Genomic DNA, 14,413 nt, shown 5'->3' on the forward strand with positions numbered 1-14,413 from the left:
AATACTCATCATTCTAATATGTAAACAATATTGTTTTGTTGATGATTTGAAGGCAAAATAAAAGATGTTTTTTTTGCTGAATTTTTTATTCAAACATTTAGGAATAGCAAAACATAAATAATACAAAATTACTTCGTTAACAGTTTGTTTACAATCTGAAGTCAAAAATAAAATTCTAACATAAATAGGATTACAATAATTATTTCGTAGAACTTAGTTTTAAAAAATTGTATTTATCAAGAAAAATAAGCTTTAGCAAAAAAAAAAAAATGAAACAAAACATAAATCATTCAACAATTATTCACATTTTGAATTTTTTTGACGATAATCCTTGAGAAACATTTACTTTCTGTCAAAATATTTGGGGAATAATACCTAATAAATTAATATTATTAAAATATCTATGTTTTTTAATGGATTTTTTTAGATAATCATGAAAATGACGAAGAATTTTTAATAAAAATTACTTTAATTTTAATTTGACTTCTATTTTGTTACACTTTTAAAAACATAGATATAAGGGTGCTTCTTAAAAATCAATTTTCGAAATTTTAATGGGACACAATTTCATTTTGTTCTTCATGCCTTAAATATAAATTGGGTAAAATTTGGTCCTGTTTAAAAACGTTTTAGGGGTCACTACCACAATTCAAAGTTTTGAAAAACACAGAAAATTTTGTTTTCTTTTTTCCAGAAAATTTTGAAATTTGTAATCAGAATTAAATAAGTTATATTAAATCTTTAGCTGTTTTTAAAGAAACTTTGATAAAAAAACAGCGGAATAAAAATTACGTTAAATTTTGAATATTATTGAGTTTCTCATTTTTTTTTTTTGTTATTCTGTAGAATAAGCTTACTGAGTGATCTTTGTTGGTTGAAAAATTCAATGTTTTTATCTGATTGCTTATGACCTTAATATCTTTATTCGTCTGACTGTTAATTAGAAGATTGAAAATCGGGTCTTAAGCATACTTTGTATTGTTTACCCTACGATAAATCATTGAAAACAAATTTTGTTGAAATTGATAATTTTTTTTTTTACTTAAATCTTTAGTGAATGGTAGCGACCCCTAAATTTTAATATTAAAATCGGAAAAAAATACCATATACTATACTTATGTGGTAGAACATAATGCAGGGGTGTCCCATTAAAAAATCGAAAATAAATTTTTTCGACCATATAAGAAGCACCCTAATAGATATAAATGGTGACTTTTTGAATCTTCTTTCGTTATTTTTGATCATTTTTCTTTTTGACATATTGGTTTCGAAAAATTCAGAAGTCATGTTCAAGTCAATATAACGAAATGGTAAATATACAAACTAACACCAACACAATATACAAACAACACCAAGTATAATCTTATAAATCTTTTAAATTGGTACGTTTTGCAATTGCTGTGATTTACACATAGACATTTTAAACAAAAACGTTGTAGCTGTTTATGACAAAATTAAAATAACTCGAAAATTTGTAAGGGAAGTAGGTAAACTTTCTGAGCGAGATATGACAAAAAAAAAAAAAATAAACGAACAACTTTCACAATTCCATGAAAATCATATCTACCTAATTTGGAGAAAATACGTCCACCCTGTTATACAGTAGAAATGTGTACGTGTTTGATACTTTTTCAAATAATTTAGTTTGGTAGAAATTTATAAATAAAAAATAGTTAAATGGGAGGTACCATTATAGCCCAGGGAAATTAGTAATTTAAATCGCATTTTTCGCGGGACAAAATTTTTTTCATGGAATGTGTTCGGGTGGTTGTCCTTATCATAAAAGTCAATTTGTTGGGAAAATTGGAGGTTGGGAACAGCCGCCATCTTGGAAAAGAGATTGGTAGCGTTTTTATTGAATAGCTCCATTGTTATTCATTTTAACAGAAAATGACAAAGGTAGGACTTATTAACAATAAAATTATCTAAACAATGATATACAAAACAATTCCGTGAGTTGATTAAATAAAATTTTATAGTTGGTCAAAGTGCGGGTTTGTATCGCAAGGTTGGGACAAAATGACATTTTTTCATATATCTGACGAACTTTTGATTTGTTTGGATAATTCTTCAAGAATGAATTATAGTACTTATAATTACCTATAAAATGAGCCCACAATTGTTATTGTCACCATCGTATTGTAGAAGTAATCTAACTCCGAAACTCTCCATGTACTAGTCAAAAGTGAGAAAAAAGCTAGTTTTTTGCTAGTAGGCCGAGAAAATTTTGGGAGTAGAGGTATAACCAAAATATAAGTACGCAGTTTTGCTGCCATACTCGTGTTAATGTCGATTTCAAAGGTCTGACAACTCTAATTTTGGGCTTTATACGGTTTTTGGGGGGTTAAATAACGTAAGTTTTCCAGCTAACGTGAATGGGCTAAATTTATACTATTTGAAATTATAAATATAAAAGCTGATGCTCTATTATTTTTCCTAAATCTGGACACCTTAATCTCGGCTATGGGGTTAATAGAACTCACGATATAAGCTTTTTTAACTAACCATATCAGGCTTTTCAATTCAAATAAACAAACAAAAATCGAAACAAAAAAGCCTCTAAAACATAATCGTATAAACGGCTTATATCTTGAGTTCTATTGGTCACATCCTCAAGATTGGGGTGTCTAGATTTAGGAAAAATAATAGGGAATCAGCTTGTATATTTATAATTTCAAATAGTATAAATTTAGCCCATTCACGTTAACTGGAAAACTTACGTTATTTAACCCCCCAAAACCCGTATAAAGCCCAAAATTAGAGTTGTCAGACCTTTGAAATCGACATTAACACGAGTATGGCAGCAAAACTGCGTACTTATATTTTGGTTATACCTCTACTCCCAAAATTTTCTCGGCCTACTAGCAAAAAACTAGCTTTTTTCTCACTTTTGACTAGTACATGGAGAGTTTCGGAGTTAGATTACTTCTACAATACGATGGTGACAATAACAATTGTGGGCTCATTTTATAGGTAATTATAAGTACTATAATTCATTCTTGAAGAATTATCCAAACAAATCAAAAGTTCGTCAGATATATGAAAAAATGTCATTTTGTCCCAACCTTGCGATACAAACCCGCACTTTGACCAACTATAAAATTTTATTTAATCAACTCACGGAATTGTTTTGTATATCATTGTTTAGATAATTTTATTGTTAATAAGTCCTACCTTTGTCATTTTCTGTTAAAATGAATAACAATGGAGCTATTCAATAAAAACGCTACCAATCTCTTTTCCAAGATGGCGGCTGTTCCCAACCTCCAATTTTCCCAACAAATTGACTTTTATGATAAGGACAACCACCCGAACACATTCCATGAAAAAAATTTTGTCCCGCGAAAAATGCGATTTCATGCCCATATTTTGACTAATTGCCCTGAGCTATTAGTAATTTTCAATAAAATTTTATTTATAAAAACAAAGACTTAATCCAAAAAGTAATACTTGAATGTTTTATATCAAAATCGTTGAAGCCTTTGATGAAGGAAAAAAAAAGGAAGTGAGGAAAAATCGGTACTTTTACCGATTTCTGAAAAAAAGTTATTCTCTTATCGAAATCAATTATAGATAGGTACCTACGTAAAAGTTGTAGATAATAAAAGATCAAATTTTATTTTTGCCATTTCTGCACATAAACTCAAAAAATAATGTATATATTTTATACAAACAATTTGATTTTGATAAAATATTGGGAAATGTACGTTTTATTGCCTCGAGACGGCCTTAATTTTGTTAAAAACAAAACATTATTTTTTTGATTTTGAATGATTTTTTTTTTTTTAATGGTATGATTTTCAATCAAAAGTTTCCTTGTGATTAAGCTGGAGAAAAAATTTCCTCAAGGCAAGTGACTACGCAAGTTACTGCTCTTTTTTGCTATGAAAAAAACTTCACTTGAGGGAGTAACGAATATTTTTGGGGAAATCACCCGAAATGGTCCAATTTTCATGATTTTTTTAATTTTAACCTCTATTGATTAAATTTTTTTTAATAAAACCAAGACATTTGTGAACAAAAACAAATTTTTTCCAAATTTTATGAAGAAAATTATATCAAAATAATAATTAGAATGAAGTAGTGTTTATCTACACACACAGCGGCAACATCGAAAACCTCAAGATTCATTAAAATTCAAAATAATTATCAAATAGGTATGCAAAAAAATGTGTAGTCTGGGTTATTGTTTTCAATGGTGGGGATGACCTCTAAGTAATTATATGTATATATTTACCTATAACATGCCCAAATCCGGAAACCAGGCTGTAAGTTTTCGATAATAGAAAGGGGTATTTCGTCAAACAAATCAAATTTCATATGAAAAACTCTCAATCAGTTTTATTAAAGAAGCCCTCAGAATTTTATATTCTGCTCATCCTTACAAGTTTCGATTAAATGCAGTTCTTGTGAAGTTTAAAACAAAACCCTACTTTCAGTTTGTACCTACCTGTATTGCTTTCCCTGTCTATGTTTTATGTTTGTTTTCTTATAAAAATCTTTCACTTGAACATTAGATAATAATTAGAAAAAATTTATTAAGTAAAACACTTTCCTTTATAGGTATATAGTATTTTTCTAAAAATTAACCAACAGTTCCAAAATTTTTTTTAGAGCAGTATTTGTATGGTTTAGCCACTGGCTTATAATTTTAAGAATTTTGTCTCTTACAGTTTTTAAAAAGACAAAAGTTTTCAAAATTGAAATTAGAACGAAAAATAGCTATTACGATTAGAATTCAACAAAATAGGGTTCTGCAGAGCAAAAACAAACATGCAGAAATGAAAAATGTGTCCTTATTAATTTCTTGTTTGACTATATACTTATTCTAATTTACTTCGGATTTCAATATAAATGTATTTTACAGTTCGATATTAAAATGAAATAACATCCTCTTTTTGGTAGATTTTGGTAGTTTTTTTTTTTAAGAAAATGAAAGAAAAAAGAAATAAAATCTATTATTGAAATGATTCATGACATGACGTATCAAATATGTAGAGTTCATAAAAATATTTTAGGTGGGATAGTTTTTCTTTCCGAAAGGTTTTAAAAAGTGTTGGATTTTTCACTGAAACATCTCTAGAACTAAAAGAGCATAGGTATTAGGTAACATTATGTAACATGATTCAAATGAATTTTTCAGTTCTAAATATAGCTACCACAAAGTTAAACTAAGTTTAACATTTGCATAATGGAATTCGTAACTGAATAATTCATTGGTAAATGGAATTGGTCCTATCCCTCTAATGCAAACGGTCGGTGGAAGAAAAAACCTTCACTTCTTTTCAACACAAGTACAAAAATGCATTTAAATCGAATAAAACAGAAAACTATTCGTGTGATCTTACACCAATTAAATTTAAAATTTAATGGATGATTAAATTTCTTTGATATTTTTATAAGAATTTTATTATTTATTTATTAAATATTATAGTTTTAATAACGGTTTTGTCTTCTTTTACAGGTAAGCCGCAAACAAACAAGATAAAACATAAACAACAATTGAGTACATGTAAGTTGTATTTACATATAAGTTAAATAGGGGAGTAAGGGTAAATAATAAAAAATTAATCAACAGAAAATATTTTCATGTACGCTTCCAATTTGATTTTCATATTTAGCTGTAACATTACGTATACATTATGTAAATTACAAATAATGAACTAAATTAGTATAACAAGCTAGAATAAATAAAATTAAATCGACCGATTTTTACAAATTGTCTCACAAATTAGTCGACAAACAATAAAACTATTTCGCCGGTTATGCTAGAAACATTCCATTCTTCAATAAAAATAGTAAAAATGAAAAATCCATGAACTATCTGTTAAGGTTTGACTATGAGTAAGAATATTCAAAAAAATTTATCGACCATACTCAAGGTTGAATTTTTCCTTCATTCAGAAAAAATTTTGGCTCAACATCACACAAGTCTTAAAGATTCTCATCTATTATTTTATTAAATAAATTAATTCTTCATCGCCAAATAAACCCCCACATTTTGTAATCCTCACACAAAATTGCATAAATAAAGTTGTCCACATTTCAATATAAATATTGCAAATTTTCACCACAAGTCGATGGCTATTAAGCCGATGACAAATTAATTTTTATAAAAATTCAAAAAATATATATGAGATATAATTTGTACATGGGCAATTTTTTGACAATTTTAATATTTTGTCAGTATTAATAAATTTGGTGATGTATTTTTTAGATTACAAACAAAATTTAAATACAAACAGTCCAAGACTATTGTATCTTGAAATGAAAAGGAAATGTATTGAAATCAACAACAATAAACTTAGACAAATTTTCGTGACACATAAATGAACAAATCTCAAATCGACTTAAAATAATGATCATCTCCCTCTTCCCCCATCCCCAATCCCAAAAGTAATCGAAATAACGAACCGATATACAACGAGATGTGTGATTTTATTTATTCACTTATTTTCATTTATTTTCTTTGTGATTTTTGTATCTTTTTTGTAAAACTTTTCTGGTTTTAATTTTTTTTTTTTTTTTGAGATACAAGAGGACTCTGCTCTGACTATCCAAATATCTGTGCCTACTCCGCGATCACTTCATTTCGCGAGCATTGGACTAAGTGTAAACTTCCTCATCGTCGCATCGGCATCATCGGAAAGAAGAAGATATTTTTATTTAGAAAAATTTTCTCTTTCATTTCGAAATTCGAATTCTCTTAGTTTATACAGAATTTTTCTTTATATTATCATCATTAAATTCATAAACTTTTCACCTTAAAGTAATTTTCATAAAATCAAAAAAAAAAAATACTATAGAAAAAAAAAAAGATACAAAATAAATATCTTTGTGAATTCATCTGAATAAAGAGCGTGATGATTCTGCCTCCTGCTAGATTGGAGGAGACTGGCAATGCTTTTTCATTCGAAATTTTTGGTTCATCATTTCGAAATTTTAAGTGCGGGTAGGAGTACGGTCTTAACTAATTTGCGATATTTTCACAGAATCACCTCAGACCACTTGGTGTTCGGTGTGTGGATGGGATAAATCTTTCGCGACTTCACTATACGAATCGTATAAAGAAAAATGCTGAAAATCTATTGTAAATTTGAAATTTGGAAAAAAATTATCAAAATTTTATTTTTTTGAAATTTTTTGGATTCAAAACGAATTCAAAAATTTATTTAAAAAAAAATTCTCAAAAAATACACAGATCAAAAATCATCAAAACTATAAACACACGGATACAGAAAAAAAAAAAAAAAAAAACATTATAAATCATAAATACAAAACAGTGAAACAGAACAAATCAAACATCAGTGACAAAATACAAGATACAAATACATGTATCATCCAGTGCATTAATATAATTCATTAAATTGAGTAAAAAAATATTTTAGATTATTTTTTTTTATTAAAATTAAAATCATCATAAAAAAAAATTATATTTAAAAATATTCACACCGTTCCACTTCGTTCAAGATCAAGTGAAAATCTATTTTTAAAAATAAATCTATTGTCTTAAAAAAAAAAATAATATACCTATACCTTTCATTCCAACCGTGGAAAAATAAATTTATATATTTTTTTTGTTTTTCATTGATTTAAGAAAAATTCTTTTGTTTAGTTTTGATAATTTTTCAACACATTACGAAATAAGCCCGAAAAAAAAAATATTTCAAGTGATTGTTTTCATTAAATTCATAGAAAAAGTATTTTTTAAGAAAAAAAAAAAATAAAGTTTGAATCTCCAAAAAAAAGTGTTCGTTCCGTAAATTCATTTTCAATGCAGAATAAATAAATAAAGATTCAAAAATAAAGATTGAGATCGAAATAAAAATTCTAAAAATATTTTTTTTTTATTTCTTTCCCACTCTGTATTCTAATTTTAATACAAAAATTAAAAATTGAAAAAAAATAAATAAATAAATTGAATATGAAAAAATTTCACTCAATGCAGTTAGTGTGAGGTTAAAATAAAAATTTTATTAAACACACTACTTTACACTGGAATTATATACGAAATTTTAAGGATTAATTCATTTTGAAATAACAACAAAAAAAAAATCGGAAGCAATATGGATGAAATTATGCAAACAGAGACTGAGACCGAAACCACCAAATGGAGGAAAACCAAAACAACTATAAAGGTTTGAAAACAGTTTTTCTTTAAATGTACAATTTTAGGAGTTAAATTGGTAATTTTTTTTTAATTTTGGACCACTTACTTATAAAAATAGGCTAGATATTAAAAAAAAAAAACAAGAAAAACGGCGACTTATTTATGAGCATCGTAATATTTAAAATAAACAAATTAATTTATAAACTTATTCGTGATATTTACCTTGTCCCATGAGTTTGTCAAATGGAACTTAGGTGTAGTTTTATTTTTTTGAAGGCCATTATTAAAAGATTGGGCACGTTTCAGTTTAAAATAAGAACAAAACAAAAATAAATAAAAAATACCTGGATTATTTGAAGTTTCTGTTTAGGAAGAAAAATGATTTTGTTTTGAATTGCTTGAACTTACATAGAATATCGTGGACTCTGCAGAAAAATAGCTCAAATTAATTGGTTTTATAAAATTTGTACTTTATCTTATGATTGCTTACCAAATTATATTCATTTTTTTTTTTAAATTTTGTATTTAAAATAATTTCCCAAATAATATATGTACATATTTTTGTTGAAACAATTTTCTAATCAATTTCCGAATTTTCATTGTTTTGAAAAATTAAAATTATTCCACCTTTGTCAATTTTTTAAATGATTTGGTGATTTTCAAAAGGAAAATATGTTAAAGTAGATTTTGGAATCTTATTTAAGGTGTAAATTCAAAAAAATATTCCGAAAGGTCTTTTCCTTTGTATGGTAGAACCTTAAAAAATGTTCTTTTGTTTCTAATGTTTTTTTTACATGGTTTATGACTGTCTTTTTCTTTTTCACAAAATATTTTCACAAAACATTTGTATAATGATCCCAAAATTGCCTCCCCTATCCGGCATATTTTTTTTTTCCTATCGATTTTTTTGGTGAAAAGATAGCATTTCCAACCCACAGATTTAAGAAGTCAATCCTTAATTCCTCAAAACGTGACTGTTTTCTATTAATACAGTTTTTCGGATTTTGTCCATTCGGGGTATATTTTGCATAGTATAAGTTTTTTTGTGTTTTCTTAAAATTGGTTATTGTTTCCTGCGATAGTTTCAGTTCTCAACAATGTTTCGTTCGGCCGCGTCGTTTTGCCCACAGCAAGTTAAACAGTTTGATACATGCTCGAAATGGGAAACCGACGAAGTTACGAATACCAGAGTTACGGGCGACAGAGTTACGAGCGTCAAAGTTACGCGAAACCGAAGTTACGAAAAACTAGAGTTACGAATTCTAAAGTTATGTTAAGCTATGACATGTGATTTTTGGGTTGGCAACAATTGCGAGGAACGACATGGAATTATGGAAATACAAACAAGAGGCTAACATTTTTCTCATTAGTCAGAACTAAATGAGTAAATCGAAAATGGGTGTTATTTAATCTTGTAAAATTTTGATTGGATAGGTATAGATGTTTTTGTGAGAAGATTGCAAAAACGTTGAAATAGAAAAAAAAACATGAGTATACTTATGTGAGTTTGGGGGACATAATTGAATTTATTTTCTTATTTGTCCAACTAATATTGCAAATGCGTATTTTTTTTCTATTAATTAATATAATTATTCATAGCGTATTTTGTAATACCCACTTTGTTATTATTTATATTAAAATAATGACCAAACCACCCCTTTTTTTACAGACGTTATTTTGGTGTGGTCAACTGTTGTTGCAATTGTTGCCAACCCAAAAATCACATGTCATAGCTTAACATAACTTTAGAATTCGTAACTCTAGTTTTTCGTAACTTCGGTTTCGCGTAACTTTGACGGCCGTAACTCTGTTATTCGTAACTCCGTTACCATTTCGCTCGAAATATTTAAAATATACCTATTAATTATTATGAAAAAGAACGTCTGTCCAAATAATTTTTCACCAAGAAATAAGCACTTCTAAAACAAAAAAATGCAGCCTTGAAGCATAATAATAATAGTCCAGTGCATTTATAAATTGACCCAGCAGTTTGTACCACCCCCAAATTTTTTTTGCTCATTCGATAGAGCATTGGCCTACCCTAATTTTTCGCACTCGCGAAATTCAGCTTTCGGCCGCCATCTTGGATTTTAGTTTTTGTTGAATATCTCGATTTCTATTTATCTTATATAAAAATTGTGTATACAAGAAACGTAGGCAATTAAATTTCGCGTCTTTTATATTAAGAACATTTTTTCGATATTCTAAATATTATAAAAAAAGTTACAAGCCAAAACAGAAAAAAGTGACAATTTTAAAGTTTTGAGCACTTTTTATCAAAATTATAAAAAAAACCTTCCGAGATAAAATTATTCACCTTAAAATTCTCTACAACTCTGCTATACAACTTTTTTTCTATCGCTATAAATACAAAAGTTATTAATACTTTTTTTTTTGTTAAAAATGCTCTTTTTTGTTTGTGTTCTTTATCTTTACTTTTTTCTTAATTTTTTTTTACCAAATCTTGAATTTTAAATGATTAGTGAGTATTTTATAGCTTTATGTTAGAAGAGAAAATTCAGGACCTGCAATTTTTTTATATTTAAGTCTCTTCATTTCGTAAAAAAGGATTATTTTTTAACAAAAAAGTATTAATAACTTTATTAATTACAGCGATACAAAAAAAGTTGTATAGCAGAGTTGTAGAGAATTTTTTTTAAAAGTGCTCAAATCTTTAAAACTGTCACTTTTTCGTTTTTTTTTTTACTTTTTTGGGTTTAACTTTTTTTAATATTCAGAATATCGAAAAAGTGTTATTAGGTAAAATAAAAGACGCGAAATTTAATTGCCTACGTTTCTTGTATACACAACTTTTATCTAGGATAAATAGAAATCGAGATATTCAACAAAAACTAAAATCCAAGATGGCGGCCGAAAGGTGAATTTCGCGAGTGCGAAAAATCAGGGTAATGATATTCAGCCAAAGCGCTATCGAATGAGCAAACAAAATTTGGGGGTGGTACAAACTGCTGGGTCGCCCATACACGAACATCATAAATGCACTGGACTATAAAAACATTTAAAAATTACTCAAATCAGTTGAAAATTGATTTGTGTTTTTTTTGCATGCCTTGTATATTGCATACACTGATGGGAAAAGCCACCATAAAACAACGTTAAATCAATGAAAACCACATTGATTTAACTATTATTCTGAATGATTTTGCGTTGAAGATGAACATTTTTAAATCAACGTGGAAAAAAGGTTCACTTTTGATGGTTTCGTATCTTAAAGTCACATGTTTCAAAGTAGTTCATCTTTGAAACAAAGACGTTTCAACTTCAATTAATTTTTTCCCTCAGTGTAGTCCTCCAATGCATCTAGGGTTGAGCTTTTCTTACAAAAGTGCATTAATTCTAAATCTGTCTCAAAATGTATGTATTTATATGGTTCTTCTCTTGACGAATATATACCAAAACTAACACAAAATCCACCTTCGCATTGCACTTATTAGAAAATGTTAAACAACATGTATAATGTAGGTATATATAAAAGGCCAAAATGGAAAACAGAAAAAACCATTTTTTTATATTTTAAACTTTAAAAAGAAAGGTCTGCTATAATTTTTGTGACGTCAATTCAAAATAAATCTATCTTAATAACTACAAATGTGTGGGAAGACATACCAATCTCTCAAATTAAAAAAAAAAGAAAACCCTTTCGGAAATTCTCAATAAAAGTCTTTAACAAGACCCACAAAAATACCTTACTCTCACCACCCAATTCATTTAATAGATTATACCTCTTCAAAATGGGTTAAACACTAACCAGAGATTCAAAAGACTTAAATCCACTTAACTACATACATATTAACAGGCCAAAAAACCTTATAATACTATACCGACACCTTCCACTTGTATATATCTCTTTATTCATGTACATCGCATATCTGTACTGCCGTACTTAGCAAAAAGGGCGCATGAGCCAAAAATCCAAAATTGAGTTAAAGGCATATTTGACATCCTGAAACAATGCCTCATTTATATGTTAACTAAAAACAACGCATTTTCAATTCTAAGTGGCTCAAAACAGTCAATGAAGATGAGCACAGCGATATTACTCCGCTGTATTCCTCAATGGAAAAATGCATTTATTACTACAACTCTAAAAATTAAAACAAAAATAGATACACATTTGGGAACCTTGAACACTATTTAATTGTTGTGTAAACTAAAAATTATAATTTTCCTACTAAAAGTTGCTTAAAATCATTTTTGAAATTGAGCACATTTACAATTCTAAACCTTTTCCCTTGTCAGTAAAATGCATTTATCTCAAAACTACAAAAATGGATATGCGCCCTTTTTGCTTAGCACGGCAGTGTACCTAAGTACCCATTGGACCAGGATAAGCTGCTTTTGGCTCCTCTTCTTTATCAAATCTCGTTTTCACATCATTTCACTTCCGCCTTAATATTTACATCGCTATACACTTGTAACGCTCTTCTGGAAAATTTTGTACAAAAAAGGAAAAAAACAGATACACATAGATCGTTGCTCTGCTTCAATGATGTCCATGTCCATGGGTGTTTAAGAAAATCCTCTTTCACATTTTCACTTTTCACTTTTTTTTTCCCCTTAGTCCTTCATAACACTATAAGACTTTATTCAGAAGTAAAAACTGAATATTGAATAAGAAAAAAAAATACAACTGCCCATAAATAGGTCGTCACGGAATTTCCATAAAGCAACAAAAAACAAGAAAAAAGGTACATTTACCCCGGCAGCCCATCGTTTTGTGTATATACTCCATGTCTTCATCATTTCAATCTCCATTCTCATTCCTTGACTCTCTCCCATTCACCATATCCTTAAAAATGTTCAAAATAAATCACTTGCCACCACTTCATAAAATTAAGGGAAGTACAAATATTTCTTCTTTTTTTTTCTCCAACCAACCACCCCTTTGTACAAATCAATAGATCGTTCCTCCTGGTTTTGGTCGCGTGAGTTCTGAAGCCAATTCAATTAAAAATTCACAAAATATGTAAAAAAAAAATTTTACTTAAATTTTTTTCCAACCTTGTCTGAATGATGGTATACGAGTATGAGCAGAGGCTCCACTCCATTTCATGTTGTGTAGTAATTTTAAAGAAGAAAAAAAAATTCCATTAAATCCAGAAATAATTTATTAAAGGAAACAATAAATCGAATGTAATCGTTACACACTCAAAAATAGAAGAAAACAATTATTTTTAAAATTTAGTTCAGCTGGCAGAGAGATAAAAACTGGCCTCATAGAGGGCGTTGGCAGCAAATTGGGGGTGGAGTAGGCATTTTTTTTTGTTGCCGCCAACCGCCTGCCACCGCACCGTCATTTAACTCAATGGATTTATATTGAATTTAGCACAAACATTTTTCTGTTTTGTTATGTTTTTTTTTTTTTATTTTTAGATCGATTTGAGTAAAAATAAAAATACACAATCGGTCTATATGTTTTGTATTATTTATGCAGGTTTTCACACAGCAATAATAATAATTGCGGATTTCTCAAAAAAAAAAAAAAATAGAAAAAAAAGCAAAATTGAAGAATGAGGAAAATCCACCCGAAGAAAATGTATTCAGAGTGTTAAAAGTAATTGCTGAATAAATAGATCCACAGAGAATCGGATTTATTGTTGAGTGCGAAGGAAAACGTATGCCGATAACAACAGGGTTCTGGGTTGCCAAAACTATTTGTTTATCAAGTTTGGAGGAAATGGTGATAAACTATGTCTGAAAGAAAGAATCCTTATACGGAAAGCATAAATTTGGGTGCCAACATCATCTCCTTTTAAGCAAACATTTCACTGTATCAGTAATTGAATTCATTTTATTCAAATAATTTTTTTAATTTTTGTTTACGTTACGTTACGTAAAATTGGTTACATTACGTAATATCACGTTACGTTACGTTACCTTACATTAAGTTTTTACCACGTTGATTTGATGTTTTCTAGAGCAATTTTTGTAAGCTCATCAATCATCTTATTACTACATTAATTTACAAGTTGTAACAAAATATAATCGTAGAAATGGCAACTCTGTAAACAAGATGATTTTGCACCCTCAATAGAGCCTATGAAGTGTTTGTTGGGGTGGATTACTTGTGTTTTTTCGTTCTTTTTTTTTTCTTTATTAATTTGAATAAATTTCTCAAATAATGAAATGCAAAAGAATACTGTTTTTAACAGTTCTTTTCTTTTCTTTTGAGGATAATTTTATTTTATTGGGTGTGGTACACAATCATCACATTCACATTCAGTCATTTCAGTTTTCAGTGCGTGCGTTTTTTCATTTTTATTGCACATCATGTGTCTACTA

The 14,413-nt window shown here is 28.4% G+C and overlaps 1 protein-coding gene across 7 annotated transcripts in view; it reads left to right on the forward strand.

Annotated features, from left to right (window-relative positions):
• LOC129915632 (tropomodulin) overlaps positions 1-14,413 on the forward strand; it is a 175,792-nt gene that overhangs the window by 38,315 nt on the left and 123,064 nt on the right. Inside the window, exons 1-2 of one of the 7 annotated variants that reach the window (XM_055995258.1) lie at positions 6,828-7,090; positions 7,949-8,138. The exons of the other annotated variants lie outside the window; for them this stretch is intronic. Coding sequence (XP_055851233.1) covers positions 8,067-8,138 — 72 coding nt within the window. The 5' untranslated portion in view covers positions 6,828-7,090; positions 7,949-8,066. Of the gene's footprint in view, positions 1-6,827; positions 7,091-7,948; positions 8,139-14,413 lie in introns of those variants that run through there. 7 annotated transcript variants of the gene reach the window in all.

This window comes from Episyrphus balteatus, chromosome 3 (assembly GCF_945859705.1).
Source record: "Episyrphus balteatus chromosome 3, idEpiBalt1.1, whole genome shotgun sequence".
Classification (NCBI taxonomy): Eukaryota; Metazoa; Arthropoda; class Insecta; order Diptera; family Syrphidae; genus Episyrphus; species Episyrphus balteatus.